Source organism: Elephas maximus, chromosome 7 (assembly GCF_024166365.1).
Source record: "Elephas maximus indicus isolate mEleMax1 chromosome 7, mEleMax1 primary haplotype, whole genome shotgun sequence".
In the NCBI taxonomy this organism is placed as follows: Eukaryota; Metazoa; Chordata; class Mammalia; order Proboscidea; family Elephantidae; genus Elephas; species Elephas maximus.
Genome location: NC_064825.1, coordinates 127,282,078 through 127,305,354, shown reverse-complemented (window position 1 = coordinate 127,305,354; position 23,277 = coordinate 127,282,078). Strand labels below are relative to the sequence as shown.

The following is a 23,277-nucleotide window of genomic DNA, read 5'->3' as shown; positions in this document are numbered from 1 at the left end:
AACTGCACCGCCAGTTGATAAATGGTGGCAACATTTATTCCAGAGGGAGGAAATAAAATCTTAACTCTTCTGAAGGTCCCGGTTGCTACCCTTTTTGAGCCTGGAATTTTTAGAAAGACACCAGCTTGTATTCCCTCTCAGAGAGCAGTGTCCCAGGGGTGGGCACAGCTGAGTTTTCTGGATTTTGGGGGTGCTGTCTGCCAGGGCTTTTTCTGGGCTTTGTTTGAGCAGCCATGGAAACCATTAGGTGTAATCAGCTGAAATAAAAACCTCGTACCTGCACCAATTACTCATCTCGGGAGGAAGCACATAGCACATAGTAATCCCTCAGGAAGTAGCTATTGAGGTGATTGTATCTGTGGGTGGGAGAGATAGGGGGACACTGGCACTCAAAGAAAGCTCTTCTCTGTACTAGAAGGGAAAGCGGCCCAGCTCTGGCCAACCTGAGATAGGGCTGAACTAAAAGTGCCCCTTGCCCAGCTCCTTAAGCTACGCACCTGGATAGACATGCCTCAGCCTCTGGGAACAGCAATATCCCCAGGAGACCGAGTCTCCTCCCTCCACTCCACTCCCGTCCCCAACATACTTTGTCTACTTACTCACTTATTTCTAGGAGAAAGCAATTTTTTCGCAGTTCTGCTGTCTCGGAATTGTAAGAACTGACCCAAGAAGTACTGTAAGGACCACATATGTGGCTGTAACTACCCCGCTGTATTTAAATACATGACATAGAGATAGACCGGTAGAGAGCTGCGTCTCCGAGTGGCAGGGAAAGCGGCAGCTTCCGTTGGGCCGTCTGCGGAGTGTGGCGCATGGAATCGAAGAGGGTTTCGGTATAGAAAAGAAAAAAAGTTTTTTTTTTTTTAACCAACTACATAATTGTTCAGAGAATGCAGCGAAAGACCGATCTCTCTGTAAATCTGTAAGGGAAATGGTATGGAAGGAACCAGGAAAGAGATTTCAGGACAATATCTCCATTACAAAAGATCTTTTCTTCCTCCTCTCCTTTGTGAGGAGGCTGAAAACCTTCCATCAGGAGCAGCGCCATCAGAGAGCTGTGTGGGGGCCTCAAGTGTCGACTGCCTTTCTTTGACGGTTCTTTTGTGACGGCTGCGAACACAGGCGTCGTACAGGTAGTATCTTTCCACTTCCGGAAAAAAAAAAACAGCCCAACCTTTCCTGTCATTTTATTTTTAGTCCTTCCCTCCCCAACTGGCATCATTCTGTATAAATTATGTCTTCAGCAACCTCGAATCTCCCTCCTGCCTTCTACTCTTTAAAAAAAAAAAAAAATTTTCCCCATTGTCATTTTGTATAAAATCGTCACCCCTCCCCAAACTTTGCTTTCTGCTGGGAAAGTCACCAGAGGCATTTCTTTTCCTTGCTCTCTCGGATTGCGGCAGACTGGGCAAAGCCATGCTGCCAGGCTGGGGGGGCGGGGGGCACCAGAAGCCGGGGCGGGGCGGCCAGGGTGGGGCGGACATCATGTGTAGGAGTAGTCTGTGTCGGGGATGCCGGCGTCCCGGTAGCCCCTCGTGGTGCCGTAGCCGATGGTGTGCGCGCCCCTGCAGAGGCTGCTGCCATTAGAGGGAAAGATGGTGTGTACCACGTACTCTTCTTTGGCGTGGTACGGGTTGATGGGCAGCATCTGTAGCCCAGGACCTCGGATTTCCAGGATGGAGTTATCCTTCTTGGTCCCCGACTCCATATAGTCATCCTTTTTCCGGCTGCCCCGGTTGTAGGCCCTCTCCTGGCTCAGCAGCTCACCGGTCCGGTGCACGTACCAGCAGATGGTCCCCAGGACTAGGAAGAGGAAGACGATTGCCACGGCACCACCAATGATGCCCGCCAGGGGCAGGCCCACCATGGGGTCGGCATTCTGTTCTTGGTTGAGCGTGGTGGTGGGGCCGTAGCTGTCAGCCGTCTCCGCCTTGGCACACACAGGCGTCTCGTCAGCCATGTAGGTGTTGCCAGTCTCCATGGTGACCATGCAGATGATGTAGGTGGACTTGGGCTCCAGGGCCGTCAGCAGGTACTCTGTCTTGTCCCCCTGGACCAGGGTCTCCGTAATGGAGCCCACGGCTGGACTGTGGCCCAGGCGCAGCCAGCTGAGCCGGAAGGAGGAGGCGGGGAGCGTGGCCTTCCATGTGATGCGGATGGAATCCGCGGTAAGGGGCTTCACGTGGATCACCAGGGCCTTGGCACTGTTGCCAGTGGCCATGGGGTAGTCGATGTTGGAGTCGGGGAGGCGCAGCCCCGGTCTCTTGGCCTTAAGGGTGAACAGTGAGCCCTGGGGCGTGGTGGCCGAGGCGTGGTTGCTGGCTGTGGTTTTGGCGGCAGCGTTGGCTGAGCCGCCCTGCGCCCCCGTCTCGAAGCACTCGTCCATCTCGCTGGTGATATCCTTGATGGCCATGCCCCGGACCTTCTCAGGGCCCTGGCACATGAGGCCCCGCACGTTGACCACAGCTGCCCGTGCTTTCACCCAGTCCCGCAGCCACATGAGGTTACAGCCACAGAACCACGGGTTGTTACGGAGCAGCAGCTGGGCCAGGTTCTCCAGGTCGTCGAACAGGCCGCGGGGCAGGGTGGTAAGGTTGTTGTTGGACAGGTCCAGCCGCTCTAGCTCCCGCATCCTCGCCAGCGTGTTATAGGGGATGTGGCTGATGGCGTTGTCCTGCAGGTAGAGCTTCTGCAGGTGAGCACTGGGCAGGTTGAGGGGCGGGGCGGCCAGCGAGTTGCGCACCAGCGAGAGCTCGGTGAGGTTCTGTAGGCGGCTGAAGGTGTCATCGGCGATACGCTGGTTGGCCAGCAGGTTGCCATCCAGCACCAGCCGCCGCAGGCTGTTGAGGCCCTTGAAGGCGTGCAGCGGAATGGTGGAGATGCGATTGTCGTCCAGGCGAAGCTCCTCCAGCGTGTGGGGCAGCCCCGAGGGGATGCTGCTCAGGTGGTTGCGGCTGAGGAAGAGCAGCTTGAGATGCTTACTGTCAGCGAAGGCGTCCTCCTCGATGCTGACGGTGGACACGGAGTTGTCGTCCAGGTGCAGCTTCTCTAGCAGCGGGAGGCGGGCCAGTGAGTCTCTGGCGATGGTGCGCACGTTGTTGTCCTGCAGGTGCAGCTCCCGCAGGGAGCGCGGCAGGTTGACGGGGAACTCGTCCAGGTCATTCTCGTACAGGTAGATGACCTGCACACTGACCTTGGTCTTGAGGTCCTGGGGGATGCCGGCATTGTTGATCTGGTTGTTCTGCAGGTAAAGGGTGGTAGCATCGTCGGGGATGTCTGCGGGGATGGAGGTGAGCCCCCGGTCGTTGCAGTAGATGAAGCCGTTGTCACAGCGACACACCGAGGGGCAGGTGGTGCTGTCGATGACCTCCGTCAGGAAGGCAATGAGCCCGTAGCAGAGGAACAGCCAGTCCCGGAGGTCCATGGTGGCTGTGGTCATCACGACAGTGGCTGTGACGGTGGCAGTGGGCGTGGTAGTGGCAGTGGTGGCGGGGTGTGCCACCACCATGGTGGACCGCTGGAGGAACCCGATCCCACCTGATCTGGGTCCTCCACACCTGCAAGGAGCACAGGACACATGAGAGGGAGACAGCAACAGCAGCTGAGAAGCTTGCCCTGGAAGTGGGTTGTGGCACCCACCTGCCTGCCACCAGGTCACTGCTGTGGGTCCCTACAGGGCAGAGGTCAAATGTGAGACACACATGCAGCAGCCCTTGTCATGCCAAGTGTATGTCACAGGTAATCGATCTGGCTAGTGCCAAATCTCATCAAGGGCAAACGGTGCTCATTCATTATATATACCAGGTGTCACAGCTCTCCCGGAGTGTGACTGGGAGCCTCTGGAGTGGTTAGCTTAGTGAGTTTTGGTTTTTTTCTTTCAAGATTTCTCACTAAGCCAATCTTCATAGCTAATGCTTGGGGCAGTGGTGGTTCAGTGGTAGAGTTATACCTTCCGTGAGGGAGACCCGGGTTCAATTCCCGGGCAGTGCACCTCAAGTGCAGATGCCAGCCACCCGTCAGTGGAGGCTTGTGTGTTGCTGTGATGCTGAAAAGGCTTCAGCAGAGCTTCCAGACTAAGATGGACTAGGAAGAAAGGCCTGGGATCTACTCCCAAAAATCAGCCCATGAAAACCCTATGGATTGCAGCGGTCCATCCACAGTAGATCACGGGGATGGCACAGTGTTTCCTTTCTTTGTGTGTGGAGCTGCGATGAGTCAGGGGCCAACTAAGCGGCCGCTAACAACAACAGTATGGCTAACATTAAAAGTGCTTGTCAGCGTGGATGGAATGGATTTAGGGCAAGCTTTATGGCTCCAGAGCCACAGCCTCTCCCCGGAACTGGAACCGCACAGCACTAGCTGGCTCAGACTCAGGGTTTGGAGCGAAATCTTGTTTCTGTGAAGCCTGCAAGCTCAAAACAGAGGAGTCACTAGAACCTGCAAAAAAAAGCACCTGCCAGCGTCGTCACTGGTGAGCAGTGGAGAGTGTGGCGCTTCATTGTTTGGTGTTAAAACAACATGTCCTGTTTGTCACTCGTACATTTCAGAGACAAAATAAACAGGTGTCAACGGAATCGTTTTCTTGTGTAGTTACAGAAATCTCCCTTTATCCGAGGTGCTCTCCCCTGCTCCGTGTTCCGTATTTGGTGGGGAATTATTCCACACCTCCCCCCCTTGCCAAATCATGAAACTTTCAGCTATTTTGAAAATATAAATATATGTACCTGTTTTCTTGCACTTACGGAAATGAATCTGGGTTACAGAAATGAATCTGGGTTACAGAAATGAAACAAAGAAAAGGAGGGAGGGGTCCAGCTCTAAGGGAATTGTCTGCAACGTGTAAACTTCAGTTTTCACAAATAGAAAAATTGCAAAGTAGATTTTTCTCATATTATTTTACTGTTCGTCCTGCTAAAAAAAAATCAATTAAAAAGAAATTATCATATTAGGGGAGAGTAAATGGGAGTATGTAGTAAGATGTATATAAGCTTATATGTGACAGACTGACTTGATTTGTAACTTTCACTTAAAGCACAATAAAAATTATTTAAAAAAAAAATTATCTTTCAGCCTCAGTGGGAAGGTGTTATCATGTCGCTGGCAAAATGTCTGCCGTATAACTCTAGCGTCATAAAGGCTTTTGATGGAGGGCTCGGTGGCCTCTCGGAGCCCAAGCGGAGACCCCAGCCTGGGGGGCAGCCCTGGTAGGAGAAGCAGAGCTGCCACCTGCTGAACGAGCCAGTGGGGACTTCACTCCTGTGCCCCAGCCTCAGCAACTGAGCAACTCCATTTCTCAACCATGGCAAACCTTTCTCCTTTCTCCTTCCTGGACTGCTCCCGTCCATCTGGCAAATTGCTCTTCCTGCCCTGGGGCCCAGCTGAACTGTCTCTTCCTCTGCTGTGTTGCAGATAGAGCTCTACGTGTCCATCCACTTATTCATTCCTTTGTCCATCCATCCATCCACCTACCCATTCATCCATCCACTCACTTATCATTCATTCCTTCACCTTTTCACCCATCCATCCATCCCTTCACCCATCCATCCATCCACACATCCATCCATCCACTCACCCATCTACCCATCCATTCCTTCATCCCTCCATTCACCCACTCATCATCCATTCCTTCACCTATTCACTCACCCACCCCCTCGCCCATCCTTTCATCCACCTACCCATCCATCATGCCTTCATCCATCCATTCACCCACTCATCACCCATTCCTTCACTCATCCACTCATCCATCCACTCATCCATCATTTCATCCATCCCTTCATCCATCCATCCACCCACCCACCCATCCATCCACCCACCCACCCATCCATCCACTCACCCATCCATCCGTCCGTCCGTCTGTCCATCCGTCCGTCCATCCATCCACACGTCCATCCATTCAACAGACTTTTATTGTCTACTCTGTACAGCTCTTGTTCTTTTTATATTCTGGACATAACCCTTATCAAATGTATGATTTCCAGACACTTAGCTGCGGGAGTTCTTTATATATTCTGGATACTAAACTCTTATCAGATATATGACTTGCAAATATTTAGTTGTAAGAGTTCTTTGTGTATTCTACATATTAAACCTTCTCAGATACAGAATTTGCAAATATTTAGTTGTAAAAGTTGTTTATATATTCTACACGTTAAGTCTTATCAGATATATGGTCTCCAAATATTTAGTTATGGAAGTTTTAGCTGCTTAGGATTTCATTCTGGTTGTACAGTAGCTCACATTATAATAAAGACCCTGCCTGGAGCCTTATGAATATTTAAGTCATTTAATCCTCCCAGCAGACATGAGGTCAGTGCCCTCCTTGTTCCCATTTTACAGATGAGGAAACTGAAGCTCGAAGATGCTAAGTTAACTTGTTCAGGGCTACCCGAGAAGAGGTGAGGGTGGGCTTGGGACCCAGGCTCTCTGAGTCACAGGCTAGAATCGTGCCTGCTTGGCTGCGGCACTGCACCTCTTGCCCAGTCTCTGAGGGCTGCAGGTCCTGCTGTTTGGTGACTAGTATTTTAATGTCCCCTACTGAATCGCAGGTGCTCAAGGTGGGGGCCATGGCCTCTGTGTTATCAGTGACCACCAATGACAATGACCCTGCAGTGGTGCTGAGCAGGGCAAGGACACCTCCGGCCGCTGTGACCACTGCACCTCATGTCTGTTCTGCACTTACAGGGGCCCTTGCTCAGCTGCTATGAAGCTCCAAAGCCTTTCTAGAGCTTGGCGTTTGCCAAGGCTGGGACGCCAACACTGCTCAGGCCTAAATCAGCATGAAGCTTTGTCCATGAGGTAGACCAAGCACAGATGGAGGCCTGGCCCCAGACACCCGGGCTGGAAATGGAAACAAGCGAGGGCGAGGGGGAAAGGGCACACAGGGTTTTCTGCCTGTGGAGCTGGGGGTGGAGAAGAGGCCCCCTGAGGAAAGCAGAGGTCAGGAAGGCCAGGAGAAAGGGGGGTGGATGAGACAGCTGTCCCTGGGCCAGCCAGTGCCCAATCTCTGTGCAGGTGGTAGGCTGCCTCCAACACTCAGGGCCAGTGAAGCAACCACACACTCCTCACACCAGCAACCACAGGCCCAGGGGCTGAGGACGCTTGCCTGCTTGCCAGGCTACGTGTCCATGACCCCATCCACACCCCACCACCGCTTCAGCCCCTCAGCACTTGGAGTCCCTGCACACTGAGCTCTGGCTATTGTCTCAGTTTCCTCAGTGACTCCTGTCTTTCTGAGGTCCTAGAACCCATGTTTGTACCTGACCAGGCCATCCTGGGCCCCCCACCTCTCTCCCACCCAGAACTGTCCCATGTTCCCTAGTGGGGATCCTTTCTGGGTGTCTTGTGGCATTTCACGCTCAGTGCATCCCAACCAGACCCCCTCAGGGGGCAGTTCCACCTCCACCCGCTCATTCAGGCTGGAAAGCTAGGTCACCCTCCATGGTCTCCTGCTTCCACCCTCACCCAGTTAGTATGTCTTGCTGATCCAGCCTGCTAGGCATCTCACACATCCCCCCATCCTTCCCTCCCACCCTGTTGCTCCCCTATCATCCCTTCCAGACCCTCCTTTCCTCTCCCTTACCTGGGTGTCCAGGGCTCTATGAGGCCTGTCCCCACACCTGCCCCCTCCTGCCTCATTCTTGTCACCACTCTGCCCCTCACGTGATGCTCTTGCCAGACGAAGCTGCTCCTGGTTTTCAACCTCACCTCTTCCTCTGAGGCTCTGCACACACTGTTCTGTCTGCTCAAACATGGTTCCTTCCTCCTCCCTCACCGGGTGACCCTGGCCTGGCCTCCACACCTCAGAGGCCCCTTCCCTGGGCGCTGTGTCCAGGTGAGCTCTTCCCTCACCGGGCTCCCCGGAGACCTGGGCGAAGCCCTGGCTCAGCACACGCCTCCCCCTGCCATAACTGCTGGTTCTCTCGTTTGTTTTCCCTCTAAATAGGACATTCTTTGAGAACGAAGGCCAATTCCATCAGCGACGCTGCCGTCTGCTCTATGCCTAGCACAGTTCCTGGCCCATGAAGGAACTTTTCAATAAGTCAGTAAATATCAGTGGAAAAAGTCCCCCAGGGAGGATGCTAGTGACATCAGATACTGCTGCCCACTAACTCTGTGTGGAGCACCGTCCACCCACCTGCGTACTCATCCCCTCCCCCAGGAGCCCACATCCAGCTGCCAGCAGCTCCTGGGAGCACCACCTGCAAAATGTGCCCTGAGTTTGACCGCCCCTCTCTATTTCCATGGCGAGCACCCTGCTTCAGGCCCCGTCCCCATCCAGATTAATAACAGCCCTCTATGTGGTCTTGCCACGTGCGCCCTGCCCCCCGAGTGTGTCCCCCACAGCAGGATGAGTCACCTTGTAAAATCCTGTCAGGTCATGTCACTCCACTCAAAGCCTTCCACAGTCATCACGGTGGCTGTCAAGGCCCCACGTGCCCTAGTGCATCACCCCCGGTGGCCTTGTCCACTCTGCTCCTTTTACTCTGTCTGCAGCAGCCAGGCACAGCCACCCCAGGGCCCTTGCACGTGCGGCTCCCACTGCCAGGAACATTCTTCCCCAGAGAGCCACACCCTTGCCCCTCACCTCTTCCAGGGGAGGCCTTCCCTGGCCTCCTGATTACAAACCATAATCCCCGGAATACTCCTTATCCCTTTTCCCGGCTTTACTTTCCCTGTGGTACTCACCACCAACTAATATGCTATAGATTTTATTTTTATAATTGCCTTTCTCTCTATTAGAAAGTAAGGCTCTGTGAGGGCAGGGACTTTTGGGTGTTCTGTTTCCTGCTGTATCCCCCTGGGCCCAGCCAGTGGTTGATCTGTAGCAGATGCTTACTATCTCTAGGAGGAACATGCTTACGAGGAAAGAACTATCATTATCATTGACCCATTTTGTAGATGAGGAAACTGAGGCATAGAGAGACGTGCCCAAGGTCCCCTGGCAGGAAGCAGGGGAGTCAGGATTTGGCTCAGAGCTGTCTAGCTGTAGAGGATGGGGTGTCTTTGCTGAAGACAGGGTGTCCCCAGCCCCTAGCCCACCCGGACATGGCCGTGGAGCCTGGGATGAGGGCTCGAAGTTCTTTTCCAAGAGGCCCCCTCCCTGCAAGCTTCCTGTCTGCTTTGCCCTGGGAGGTAAGTAAAGTGGATAAAGCGTGGGTGTCCCAGGCCACCCAGGCTCTTATCTGGCCACTGTCTCCCTTGCCTCTCATTACATCCGGGACTGGGAAGGGCACTGTTCCAGGACGCAGGAGAGGACAGGCTTGAAGCAGGAGACAGCTGCACAGGCCTGGACACCTGGCCTTCAGAGGAGAGGATCCACTGGGGCACTCGGAGGGACCCTCTGGCCAGGCCTCATCCCTTCCCCTCTTCACAGGGTTCATGAGTGCAGAGGTCCTTGGTTTGTACCTGTGGCTGCCACATACACACAGGTCCTCATCCCTATTTTACAGCTGAAGGACCTGAGGCTCAGAGAAGGGAAAACCCATTGCCCTTGAGTCGATTCTGACTCATAGTGACCCTACAGAACAGAGCAGAACGGCCCCATAGGGTTTCCAAGACTGCAACATTTAAGGAAGCAGACTGCCACATCTTTCTCCCGTGGAATGGCTGGTGGGTTCGAACTACCGACCTTTCGCTTAGCAGAGAGTGCTTAACCAGTGTGCACCAGAGCTCCTTCAGAGAGGGGAAGGGATGTCAGAGAACACAGCCCACTCAGGTCTCCAGCTGTACCTCATCCGACTCCCTCTGCAGGGAGCTAGAGCCACCAAAGTTCTGCCCTTGAGTTGCTTATGAGCCAAAAGTCGGGGGCAGTGCAGGTGCCAGAGATAGAACAGCTCAGGGGCTCCTGCATCCCCCTGGTCTTTCAGCCTCTGAGTCCTGGCACAAGGAATGTAGGTGGCCTCTGGGCTTGGTGGTTCCGGGGCCATGCCCTGAGCAGGGGGCAGACTTGTTAAGGCCAAAGCCAAGGCCAGCCAACGCATTCTCTGGCACAGACATCTGTTCCAGTGCCGGCTCAGCTCATGGCCGCAGTCCCCAGCCTCCAGAGGCCCAGCATCATAATAGAGTCTAAATTGCAGCTTTCAGAGGTGCTTGATGGATAACCGAGACATGTTTGGGAGGCAGGGACCCAAGGCCTTTCGCCTCCCCTGCCTTCAAGCCTCATTCATCTTGGACCCAAGTCTCTTCTGCAGCCCCTGAACCCAAGGCCGCCCTGAGGCGGGACCCTCTGGCTCCAGGAAAACAGGATGGGCCTGGGGGAGGGGGACAAAGAGAGCCCACCTCCCTGGAGGTGCCCTTTAATTGCTCGGGTGCCTGGCGGCTGTTTTATTCCCTTGTTGTGTGTCTGATGGTTTATGTGGTCATCAAATTAAACCCGGTAAATCGCCTGTCTTTTATGGGATCACTTGTTGCCGTCTCCTGGATCCTGCAGACTTCAGCATGGTATAAGTTATGACCTGCCAGCTCCATAACTGACAGCAGGGTTCTGTGTGTGTGGCAGGGTCTGGAGCCACAAGGGCTCTGGATGGAGGGATCAGGACCCCCATTAGCTGAGGGGGGGCCTGGGGTACCATTCGTGGCCTTCTCCATCAGCTACTGGCCCCTGCCTTCTTCCAGGACAGAGAGACCTGGGTTCAAATCCTGCCTCTGTCATTTCCAGGCTGTGTGATCTTGAGCAGGTTGCTTGCCCTCTCTGAGCTTCAGTTTCCTCATCTATAAATCTGGTGGTAATAGTTCCCCTTACAGTGTGTACAACCTGAGTGTACTGATGCGTAAGGTTAAAGAGCTGTTCTGATTCCCTGGTAGTACCAGGAACAAGCAGTCTGGCGTCTGCCACTGCTTATCTCTTTCCTCTCATCTCCAGTGGCCCCTTCTTTGCCACACCCATGCCTGCCTTGCATCCAGAGCAGATGGGGGTGATGCCTCTCTGGGCCTCAGTTTCCTTATCTTTTAAGTATTGCTGAGAACCCCACTTCACCCCCTGGGACTTTTGGGCAGCATTTTCCCAGAAGCCACAACTCTAGTGCATAAAACCCTTTGTGGTGCTGGGGCACAGCTTCCCGTGCAGAGGGAGAGGCTTTCCCCCGGTGTCCCAGGCGTCAGGAACAGTGAACTGAGTTGGGGAACACTGAGCTGAGTGGGGGGCAGTGAGCTGAGTGGCAGGACAGTAAGTGAGTGAATGGAAAGCTCCACACCCATCTGTGATGGCTTTACAGGTCGGTTTCAGGGAGACTTTATCCCTCTCGGTGGCTCAGGGCCATGTGTAACAGCAACCCTCTCCGCTGCTTGGGCCTTTGCCAGGGACCCCTGGCTTCTGCCCCCTGCTCTCCTGGCCCCTGGGGACATTACTTTCTGAATCACAGGGCCCCTCCCAGGGTCTTGCCGCAGCCAGAGGGAACAGCCACCCCACCTTGCCTGGCCTGGGCACGCTCCAACTTCCGTGCTTCCACCTGCCCTCTTCCTGGCTGGGGACGTCTCAGACTGGGCCAACCAGGGAGGGGAAATGTCTGCATCTGTGACATATTTGTAGGGAGGACAAACACACGGGTCATGTGGATAGTGCTTTTTTGAAAGGACATAGCGGGTGCTGGCTGCTTCCCCACCCCACTGACCTCTGGACCCTGTTCACTTGCTTGTGGCTGTAATTGCTCGATTTAGTCCCCAGCCTTGCAAATCCCTCGGACTCTGGTGCCTGTGTGGTGGCACTGCAGCAGGGCTGCCACAGAACCCTGGGAGCTCTAGCTTCCCCACCCAGCCCCCAGGTGTGCTCTCTTGCAGGCGGCTGCCCCCCGCCCCCGCCCCCGCCCTCCAGCAAGAATAATTCTGTGTGTTTTCCCTAAGCCCTTTCTCCCAGGGGGCCCCACACTTGCAACATCAGCCCTGAGGCAGGAGGCAGGTGCACAGGATAGGCTGGAGGTGGAAGACGTTTCTCAGCCCGAGGGGTACAGGCAGGTTGGGGGGACCCCAGCCCCACAGGGCGCAGCCCCACAGGCACTTGACTCCCTCCCCCGCCAGATGGTGAGCTCCACGAAGGCAGGCAGGGTGGACAGTCATCTCTGGATCTGTGATCAGCCCTCACGCAAATTTAACATAATGAGGGCAATGCAGGCCCAACCCTTAACTCTACGTTTTCTTCCTCATTGGCTGGCTACCACGGGGGGCTCAGCTACAAGCAAGATGGAGGGGAGGAGGGCGAAGAGGCCTCTCCCTCCTGGTGCTTCCTCCCTGTGCTGCCCCAGGAAGCCCTTCCACAACAAAGGCAGTGTGCCCCAGTGAGCCTGCCTGGGTGCTGTTCAGCTGCTCCACCTACTGGGGTGGGGGGGACCTGGGCCTCAGGTCTTTCATCTGTAAAATGGGGCAATTAAACTATCTGCTCCACTGAGTTTTTGTAAGGATAGAATAAGGTTACTTTCAGTGTTCAGCAGACAGAGTGGTGCTGAGATGAGGGAACAAATACTGTTATTAACAGCAATGTAATACTTTGCTGCAGGCCCACTGCAAGAGAACCCCGGCCGGAAGGGGGGCTTGAGAACTGCCTGAGTGGGGCTTTTCCAAGCTTAGTTCACGAAGGCACCCCAGGGGCACCCCTTCTCAAGGCCTGTCTGGGTCCACCAGGGGCATTGGGCAGGGGGCTTTCAAGGCCCTCCTCACCCTGGCTCCCAGGATATGCCAGCCTGCCACACCCATCACCTTGCACAACTTTGTTCCTCCGATCTTGTCTCTGGGTGCCACTTCCAACTTGCAAGACATGGGGGTGGGGCAGGGATTCTTTTAAAACCTAAAGTTAATTATTTTTCTAATTTCATGCTGCATGCATTATGCATCAGCTGTTATCACTGGCGGTAATTGCAGACAGGTATGCAAATCCCCTCAAAATGTGCCCGAGTTCACCTCGCTGCGTGGGCCGTCTGGGCGGCGCCGGGCGGGATGTCCTGAACTTCAGAGACTGCAAATCGCTTTACAAAAACAAGACTTTAAAATTGTGTCTTAGGAGGTTAATTATATTGATAACAGTGTTCGATATTAAACTATTCGGGGCCAGGAGGGGGTGGGGGGATGAAAGGAGACACGTGTAATTTTGTTTCTTGCTCTCTCCGCATTATTTAATAAGATGTTCCTGCATCTGGTATTTCTGTCTGTCTGAGTCCATTTTTAGTCAAGCTGCCTAGCCTGCAACTTAATTCCTTTTGGAAAGGAAAAGAGAAAGCCCAGTGGAGTTTCAGAGGGTAGGAGAGGGGCCGAAGGGCCTTTATCTTGGGAGGCTGGGCGCAGGAAGGGAGAAGCAGATCTGGGACAGTGGCAGAGAACAGGGCCGTGACCACGTGCAGGGTTTGCACTTATGGGCCCTCAGCAGCCAGCTGGATCCTGGGCCCCAGCAGGGGTCCAGAAGAGAGCAGTGTGACCAGGGGAGGCTGGCTAAATAGCGATAATTCCTGATTACCAATCAAAGACTTGGAGCTGGGCCAGGCCTCTTGGGATTGGGATAGCATCCAGGACAGGTGGCTGGGGCAGGCCCTGCTCCTAGTGAGGCCTCCCAATTTATTTATCATTTATTTATCGGTTACCCATTGGTGGTCTGACTCCTCCCACTAGAATGTACACTCGAACAAGGCAGGGACATGGTCGGTCTGTCTCGTTCATGTCTGAATAGGAACTGCATAGCCCAGCATGGGTGTGGTAACAAGGGCTGCTTAGTCAACGTGTGATGAATAAATGAGTGGGTGAATGAATGAATGGAGACCCGAAAGGGAGGCCCCAGGATCTGGAGCCCTGGGCCAGGCAGTGGGAGAAAAGAGGGAGGCAGCCCTCCTTCGGGTCCACCTGGGAGGTGATAATTACCTGGCGCTCTGACCACAGTGGTGCAGAGAAGCAAAGGGACTGGTCTGGCAGGTACAGTGGGTGGTGGAGGACCAGATGCAGACCCAGGCCCCGGACTCATTGTCCAGTGCTCTTCCCTTCCCAGTCTCTTACTGCCCCTCTCAGCTGCCCACTGAGGCCCCGACAAGCCCCTGGAGATGAAGGGCAAACTCTGGGAAGACTTCTGTCACTGTTGTCTCTGATAAGGGGGGGAGACCCGGCCCTGCCCAGCCTCAGGTCTGTCCCCAGGCCTCAGAGGCTGGAAAGCTGGGGTAGTCTGCCTTCTGGCTGGCAGAAGCATGACTTGGTAGTCTTTACCCCTCCCCCACCCCCACAGAAACACATAGTATGGAGCCCAACCCTCAGGACCCTGGAGCCAGGTGAATCACCTGCTGTTTATAAATGAGGGAAAGCCAAGGTCCAGAGAGGGGAAGGGACTGGTCCCTGGTCACTCTGTGATTGGACAGAGACAGCAGCCTCTCCACACCCACCTTCTCTGCCCTTGGCACTACTAAACTCTACCCCTCTTTCCCAGTGGGTTGGCGTGGGGAGACACTAGGTGACAGTGGACAGTATCCCAGATCAAGCAAGGTGTAACTGGGTCTGCAGACCTGCAGGCCTTGTGGGGTTAGGCCTGTCATCAGTGGCAGTAGCTGGTACCACCTCATGCTGGCTGCGTGCTGGGCCCTTCACATAGTCCTCTCCTTTCCAGTTGGCAACAGCTGGATGGACCTGTGTCCCCAGTGCGCAAACCAAAACCAACCAACCCAACCTGTTGCTGTCAAGTTGGTTCTGATAAAGGGATGTGAACTCAGGGAGGGGAAGGGACAGACGTGCCCAAGGTCACACTGCTCTCAACTGGGGGGGCCAAGGCCCAAACCCAGATCCCTCTGGTTTGCCCCTCCTTGTGTGCCTGCCCTTAGGAGTGGGGGGGCTGCACAGCTCACCGGAGGCACCCAGCCCTGCACACAGATTCTCCACACATATTTGGGGCTGTAGGCCTGAGCTCTAGAAATTACCCCTACCCCTCCTGGGGGCCGAGAGGAGAGTAGGGCCAGGGATGGGGCGAGGAGGCCATGAGGCATGCGTGCGGTAGGGACGTGGGATGGGTGGCGGCCCAGGCAGGGGCAGCGCTTGCTCCCTGGGGCTCAGGTGCGCTTGCAGTGGCTCGGGCCCGCTGCCGGGCTGGCGCGCCTTTATAATAAATAACAGAAAATAGCCGATCCGCAGGGCATCTTTCACGCCGGTGGCTAATAACATGGCTATTAATGCCCCCGCAGACGGCGTATGCACCGCGAGCGCTGACGAATGTCCGGGGCCCTGGTGCAGTCATAAATCAGCCCCTCTCCTGGGGAAGAGCGCGAGGAAGTGTTATTTTCCATCTTGGTAATGAATTGGGGCTTCCCTGCCCTGCCCGGGGTGCCGCCGCTCGAGGTTGCTGGGGAATTTGTGTTTGGGGAGGTGCGGGCCCTCCGGTCCAGCCTCTAGGAGCTGGAAGAGCAGGTCCCGCCCCCCCAGGGCAGGGCCCCTCCCCCAACGGGCCCAGTCTGGGTGAGATCCGGCCAGGTGCACGCTGTGTTACCTCAGGGCACTCACTGCTGGTCTCAGGGCCTAGGTTTGCCCCTCTAGCCAACAAAGGGGCTGAACCGGAAGCCAGAGCAGACAATGGTCGGAGCCAGTAGGTACAGGGCTTGAGTGGTGGCTTTGGCTCAGCCCCACCCAGGTCCTCTTGTCCAGGGCAGAGCCAGGCCAGGATACAGGGGAGCTTGTGGGGTTCCCTCCAGTTCCAGGGCAGCAGGTGCTGTGGCCAGTACAAAAAACAAACAAACAGCCCATTGCCTGGAGTGGATTCCGACTCATAGTGACTCTAAACAACAGAGTAGAACTGCCACATGGATTCGAACGACCGATCTTCTGATTTGCAGCCCAGCTCTTAACCACTACACCACCAGCCTTTCCAGTACAAGCATCACCAGAAGTTCCCCCAGAGACTTGCAGCTGCCCGCTTTGGGTGGAAATCGTCGCCCTGCAGTGGAGAGGCACTCAGAGCCAGACCCCCCAGGAGCAGAGGGACTGTGAGGGAGTTACTCAGGAATATGGCCTCTCCGTTGCAGCCAGGGTCCACCCACCCTGAGGCTGAGCCCAGTGGTAGGGGGGCAGGTAGCAAATGAACCCTACCTGCCCAGGCAGAAGCTGCTAGTTGCACGAACTGTGTGTGTGGGGTAGGTGGGACCCAGTTGCAAACCTGGGAGCTCTGGGACACCCCAGTGTGACCCAGCCGGGGGAAGAGGCCTTCAGAGAGCAAGACCTAGCTCTCTAGTGAGCCAGGCTTTCTGTGGGCCTCAAGGTGCCCAGAGCCGCCTTCTTGGGCCACCCAGAGCCCTTTCCACATCCCTCGCCTTACCTGCTTCTGTACCACAGCTCCAGAGCCCGCTGGGTTCACCCGTCTGGAGGCCCCTGTGCCAATGCCAAGCCTAGGACAAGGTGGGCCTGGGCCTCGCTCACATTCCTGGCCCTGCAGCCCACTCAGTCTTGCTCACCTGGGGCGCTGGGTGGGGCTGGGGCACCTGGGGTCGCAGGGAGGAAGGCCTGTGTCTTACTCTCCTGGGCCTGTCGTGCTCAGATGCGGCTGTGTGTCCCCAGCTGCATCCTCCACGCCTTGGACTGCAGGCACCGCTGGCCTCTCTCCCTGGAGTGAGGGGCGTGATCTTGGGGCAAGCAGGGGTGACTCCAAGGCCCTGGGACTCCTGTGCGTGGCAGAGGGCTTGCCCTTCTGTGCCCCCCAAGCATGCCCTAAGGCCTGGCGCCCATTGCAGGGCAAGGCGGCCCCTCGTCGCCTGCAACTTCCACGGCCTCTTTCAACTTTCCTCCTTTTGTCTGCTGGCCGCCACCTCCTCTGAAAGGCCTCTGCGTGGCTTTTACCCCCTTTTTCTTTACCAAGTTTTTTTTTTTTTTTTAATCTCTTTAAGTCACTTGGTTCGGTGCAGAGAGCGTTCTGGCGTGACAGAGCTGAGAGGGAGTGGATCTCCAAAGACTCGATTCGTGCCACTCAGGCGGTGTCTCCAGGGGGCAGGTGGGGGTCCATTACCCTGCTGAGGAGTTCAGATGTTCACTGCAGGGCCGAGCTGCTGACACGCGCTGCTGAGCTGTCAGCCCCACACTGGGCTTTGGGAAGATGCAGGGGGCGGGGGGTGGGGGGGGTGGACTCAGTCCTGCTTGGCTGCTCCTGTTTGTGGAGAAGGCTTTATTGCTGGGGAGGCGAGGAGGCTGAACTCTTCTTGCTTTACCCCCTGGTCTTGTCTGTCCAAAAAGGATGCCTTCTTCTCACCTGCTCCCTGCCTCCTCACCTGCCAAAAACAATACAAGTGATTAAGCCCAAGGAAATCAGGAACCCCACGAGGACAAGCCTCCTTCCCCATCCATCCCTACGATCCTGTTTTCTTGAAAGCCACATTCTCACGAGGCGGGGAAGGGGGCTGGGATTATCTTTCCCACCGCTGCCCTTTTTTCAAATCCGGGGCTGACTTGCGTGCCACCATAACAAACAGCTGGCCTTGCCCAGCGCCCTTCCCTGTAGCTTCCTGGTTCCCCTCCCCTCCCCCCCCCCCCCCCCCACCGGAGCGGAAGCGCTGGAAAGGGCAATGTGAAGTTCTGGAAGCTCCTGGCCACACGGGGCTGTCTGCCCAGCCCAGAGCTGGCTCTGCTTCCCCAGCACCTGCTCCTTTTGCTAAATGTCATTCAAAGGCTCCAACTGGGCCACCTTGGCTGGGCTTCCACAGCAAGCCTGCCTTTCCCGCTGCCATGGGGAGCAGAGAACAGGGAAGTTGGTCTCGGTGTTCCTGATCTCCCTCACTTCCCAGGCCGGGGTCAGGGCACCACACCCCCAGCTACCCTCTGTGGCCACCTGCCCTTGACACAGAGACCTGGGGGGCAGGGCAGGCTGTGCCCCAGATCCACAACAAAACCACCTCCCGATGGCCCCTCATTAGCGTGGCTTGCTGAAGGCCCCTCGGTGCCCTGGTGTCTGCGTTCCCCCTGCAGGAGCCCCTCATTGGAAGAGGGCTTTTATTCCACATCTGAGAGTGTTAGCTCTGGTTTGAAATCGGATCCAGATGGGCTCAGCTGCATCTGGGCACTTTTCTTTGTAAGGCTGAAGGTGGCTGATTTGAGAAAGGCTTGTCATCTGGGGCTGTTACAAATACAAACAGGGATATTTAGGGAACGTGGTTTAATCAGCCCAGAACCCAGACTGGGGGGTCGCCGCCCACTGGGCTCAGAGCCTGGCAGGATTTGCACGTGGGGAGAGGGGGTGCTGGCCAGATGGCCTGTAGGCTGAGGCTGGGGGGCTGACAGGGTAGCAGGGGTGGGGGTCTTGAGACAAACTTCCCTAGGAGGAAGGAGGCTTAAGAGCCAGCCAGTGCCATAAATACTCCAGGTGCAAGCAGCGCCCCCTGGGGAGGGCTGGAGGGGAGATGAGGACAGCGTCCCCACGTGGAGGGTGAAAGCCGGGCTCCAGCTCCAGCCTTTATTGCTATTACCACGCGTGTGATTTCACCCAATTATAAATTGTAATTTCTGTATGAAAGCGAGAGATGGAAAGAATCCAATGAGGTCATCTGCCTCCCTGGCCCCGGGTGAGGAAATTGTTTTATACTGCTGGCGGTGGGGGCGGAGGCGGTAGGGCCTCTGTGCTTACTTAGAGAGGGTGGCAGCGGTGGCCTGGAGTGCTTGAGGCTCCAGCCAGCTATGGCTGGCTGCATCCCCACAACAGAGAGACTGCCGAATCCTGCTTTCGGAATGATGAATCCAGGAAGGCAGGCTCATGCCACTGGCGCGTCTGCGTCAGGCCCTTCCAGAGCTCTCACGATAAAGGCAATGCTCTCATGGGAACCTGGAGGCCCCGCAGGGCCTGGCCCTGCCAGTCCACCAGCCCCATGCCCTCCCTTGTGCCCTTGCACTCTTCAAGTTGTCTGCTCCAACCTCATCCCTCACCTCCTGTATCAGGCCTCTCTCCCACTATGTGTGTGCGTGGTTGCACGTACCTTCGTGGCAATGACACAGTGTAAGGGACTGTTCTCTGGGTTCAAGAAGGAAGGGGCATCTGCTTGCCGGCACCTGAATCTCAAGCACCTGACTTAGTGCCCTGCACACAGTAGATGCTTAATAAATGCATCCAGCCTGGCTTGGCCGCCTTGCACACAGTAGGTGCTTAATAAATATGTCCAGCGAACACCCTACTTCTGCTTCCTCACTTAGAAAATGAAGGCTTTTGGTGGCCCCATCCGGCTTTAACATCCTTCACACCAGGTGTCCTGTGGCCTACACCCTCCCAAGTGGTTCTGCAAAGCCTTCTTGGAACCTGGGCTTGGTGTCCTGAGGACTTCTTATCTCAGGGATCATGCCCCAGACCCTGTGCAGGAGGTGAGGGATGATGTCTGCAGGGGATTCTTGCAGGAGGGGGACTGGCACAAGGAAGGGCCCCGGGCAGAGAGCAGATATTGGACACCTCGGGTTTCCTCTTGGTGTCTGGGGTGATGTATTCCTTTTCCAAGGTGAGCCTGGCTGTCAGCAGTTGGGAGGTGTGAGCTTGGGGGAGCACTGTGGCTCTTCCCACGTGTGGGTGCATAATGACAGTCATTTGTAGCCACCTGTATTCACTCAACCAAACTAGGCCCGGGAATAAATATGTAAATGTGCCCTCCAAAGAATTCCCAATGGGCGTGCTACTGAATCAAGTGAGCTGAGACCACACGGTGGAAATGGAGGGAATGGCTGCGTGTGGAACTTTCTGTGCGGTCAGTTGAGTTAATGAAGGACACAGTGAATCCATGCAGCCCCAGGGGTTCAATAATCAGGGCCCTCTTTGGCCACAGGTGAGTGGTCAGCTCTGGGTATCCCCTTCCCTGCCCCCCACCACCATGGGCCAGCCTCTGCTCACCCCTCTTGCTTCAGTCTTCCCCTGTTCTCAGAGGCTCCAGGCCTAGTCTCTCCATGCTGGCACCAAAGAACCATTTTTCTTGGTAAGCATAATGAAAGCTTCCATTTGTAAGTACTTGAGATGCTTATACATTTTTACTTTTTGTTATAAACAACTCTATTGTAACTGCTTTAAAAGAAATTTAAAAGGGGGAAAAGAAAGCTAGAGCTCAATCTCACATCTCCACTTGAGCCTTTGCACTGGGACAGGTGCTGCTCATATATGTACATGGTTTACCAAGGAATGATGCACCTGTCCTTCTCCAGGTCATTTCTGCCATCTCCGTTGAGCCTGGGGACAACTCAGTGTGGCTGGCTCAGGGCTGGCAGGGCAGGGATGACCATTGTACAGATGTAAATGCAGTGGTACCTAAGAGGAGGGGAGAGCTTGTCCAAGGTTGCAGAACTTGCGTGAGACAGGAGCCTCAAAGCCTGGGCCAGTTGCCTTCTCCTCGCACTGGACCAAGCCTCAGTGCACCGGAACACACCATCAACCAAACGCAACATGCCCTGGGCCCACTGCACCAAGGGTCCCTGACTGTCTCTTGAGACTCCCTTGTGTACCCTTTCACCTACCCATCCATCCACCTACCCGTCCACCCACCCACCCACCCATCCATCCTCCACCCATCCATCTACCCACCCACCCATCTATCCATCTACCCAGCCACCCACCCATCCATCCATCCACCCATACACCCATCCTTCCATTCATGCACTCAACAAACATGTACTGAGTCCAGTCATGCTCCAGGCACCATGCAAGACACTCAGGAACCAAAGGGGAGCCCCCACCCTCCAGGAGATCTCAGTCCAGTGGGGAGGCCGCTGGTTTGCAGAGGGCCACAGTGTGAGATAGACACAGGGTATTGTGGGACCAGAGAGCCCTGCCTTGCCCAGCCTGGGGGTGTGGTGGGCTGCAGGGGGCTTCCTGGGGAAGGTTCTGGGATTCTCCAGATTCCTGTATCATGCCAAACACGTGTGAGCTCAGTGGCAAATGAGAGTGGGCAAGTATGGCTCCTTTTTCCTCTTTGACAACCTATCGTCCTTATACTCTGTCTTCCAGAGTTTCCGCCCCGTCCCCCTGCCTTCAGGGCCCCACCCGAAGTGGGACCAGTCTTTAGCTTTATAGTTCATGCTGCCTTAAAGATCTGTGCTCACTGATACTAATTCCTACATTAGCAATTAGCCCTCCTGTTTCATTTCAACCCATGGCTTTCAGGAACAGATTTTATGTGTGTGTGTCATTAATCAGATGCCTGGTATGTGCTGCTGGAAGCCCAGGTGGGGTTTATGGATGGTGACTTAGCTGAGTGGCATTTCAAATGCCCACTCCCTGGCAGAGCTGCCCTGTGGCAAAGAGGACAGACTTTAGATAATTGTAAACAGGTCAAAGCTGGTGAGAGCTTGGAGACCCAGGGTTTCCTTGCATTTAGACTTCCAGGCTGAGGTCAGCATCTGTATCTGACCTTGACAAATGAAAAGGCTCTTTGTGACTCAAACCTGGAGTTTGTTCGAGGCTGCTGACTTCCCCCCACCAGGGTGCCTACCTGCTGGCCATCGGTGGGGCCCGTTCCTTTCACCCCCATCACACTGGACAGAGGGCTGGGAGATGGGACTACAGGGCAGGGAGAGCTTTTCCATTTGGGAGGAGGACTACTCCTGTAACAGGATCAGCATGGTGGGGGGTGGGGTGGGAAGAGCATTTCAGGCTGAGGGAACAGCATAAGCAAAGGCTCAGAGGCAGAAGAGCTTGGTGCATTGAGAAGGTTGGTGTTCCCAAAGCTCTGAGTTAGTGGAGGGTGGTGAGCTAAGCGGGAATGGGAGATGGGAGCCTGGTCTTCGGGGGCTTTAAACGCTCTGCCTAGAGGCCTGGCTTTTATTCTGAGGGCAGTGGGGAACCAGTGAGGGTGCCCAGGCAGGAAGGAGCAGGCCAGATTCAAAATTTGGAAAGATTGCTCTGGCTGTGTCAAGGAGATGGGCGGGGCTGGGGTACATGGGAGGGGACCAGTGAGAGCCTGGGACAATGTCCTTGGGAGCAGGGGCTGGGACCTGGCTGGGGAGAAGCAGTGGGGCTGAAGGGAAGGGGCCAACTCGGGAGACCTCCTGAGGGCCCCACGCTCCTTCCTCGATGAGTACCCCTGCGAGAATTACCCAGGAGCACCACAGGGACCACCTCCTTTAGGGTTCCCGAGCCTTACTCTGCATCCAGCCCACAGTCCCTGGGCCTGTCTGAGCAGGTATGGGTTCGGGTGCCCAGCCTGGAGGCCCTGCCCTGCCCCCTTCGTACTCAGTCTGGCCCCCAGGCTCCTGCGCCTGGCATTGCAGCCTTGCACCTGCCTTGCGTTGCATAGCGGAGGGAGCTGGTGAGAAGGGGTGGAGGCGAGAGAGGCTGCTTACAGTGTGAACCTCCGAGCTCTGCTCTGCTAATTAAACTGCTTCCTGACAAACCCAGACCTTCTGGGATGCGTGTGCAACTGCGTGTGCGAGCCAGTCTCTGGCCGGCTGCTGGAGCCCATGCCACCCAGCCAGGGGCCTGGACCACTGCCGGATGCTGCCCTCAGAGAGAGACTGCTGGGGAAAGTGGAAGCCAGGTGGCAGAGCCTGGGGCTGGGTGGGCTGTCAGCAGCTCCACCTTCACATTCCAGAGGGCTCCTTCCTCTGGGACAGAGCTCCTCCCAAGAAAAAATGCCAAGGGATATCCTTTTCTCCTGTCTTCTGCCTTTCAGGTGTGGGCTGGAGCAGGAACCTGGGGGAGCGTGGGCAGCTATGGCCAGAGGTGGTCTGGGAATTTGCTCCCGTGCCCTGGGCCACATCGGGCCTGGATAGGCCCCTGCTGCTCCTCCTGGGAGGCCCAGCAGCGTGTTCCCTCCACCTCCTGGGGGTGGTTGGTGGCCTGGCTCTTTCCAGTTCAGGGCACTGGGGAGGAGGGGGGTTCCCAAGCTTGAAGGCGCTGTCCCGCAGTGCAGCCCTCGATGTCCCTGGGTGGCAGGTGAGACTGAGAGGGAGCAGGCAGACTCCTGAGGACCTCCTCTGCCTGGAGTGCTCTTGTGCCTTTGAAATCTCTGAGCAAGGGCGGGCGGGCAGCAGGTGGGAGGAACTCCATGCCCACATGAGCCTGTGAGAGTGGGCTAAAGGAGGGCCAGCCAAGGGCAGCTCACGCTCGCCTCATGGACCGCTGCTCCCAGCCTTGGTGGGGAGGCCCAAGGGGGCCACAAGTGGCTAGAGGGCAGCAAGAAGGGGGCCTGCCCCTCTGCCTGTAGGGAGGGGCACAGTGGCTGGAGACTGCCCACTCACAGAGTGATTCTAGGCACAAGAGAGAGCTTGGCAGTGCTCTCCTCAACTGCCTGCCAGCTCCCAGGAAGGAGAAGCTGCCCTGCAGGCCGGGCCGCTTACCCAGCAGGCGTCCTCGCACGGGGGTATTGTGGCCAGCCCAGGGGGAGCTAG

General features: G+C 55.8%; 2 protein-coding genes across 4 annotated transcripts in view; one reads left to right on the top strand and one right to left on the bottom strand.

Moving 5' to 3' along the window:
• Positions 1-23,277, top strand: part of MACROD1 (mono-ADP ribosylhydrolase 1) — a 174,836-nt gene that overhangs the window by 46,808 nt on the left and 104,751 nt on the right. The window lies entirely within an intron of this gene.
• Positions 1,465-23,277, bottom strand: part of FLRT1 (fibronectin leucine rich transmembrane protein 1) — an 89,739-nt gene continuing 67,926 nt past the window's right edge. The window contains exons 3-4 of one of the 2 annotated variants that reach the window (XM_049892324.1): positions 16,259-17,201; positions 1,465-3,557 (exon numbers count right to left, since the gene is read on the bottom strand). In XM_049892324.1, the coding sequence (XP_049748281.1) occupies positions 1,484-3,508 (2,025 nt within the window). In that variant the 5' untranslated portion in view covers positions 3,509-3,557; positions 16,259-17,201 and the 3' untranslated portion in view covers positions 1,465-1,483. The remainder of the gene's footprint in view (positions 3,558-16,258; positions 17,202-23,277) is intronic. The other variant, XM_049892325.1, reaches the window with a different exon arrangement.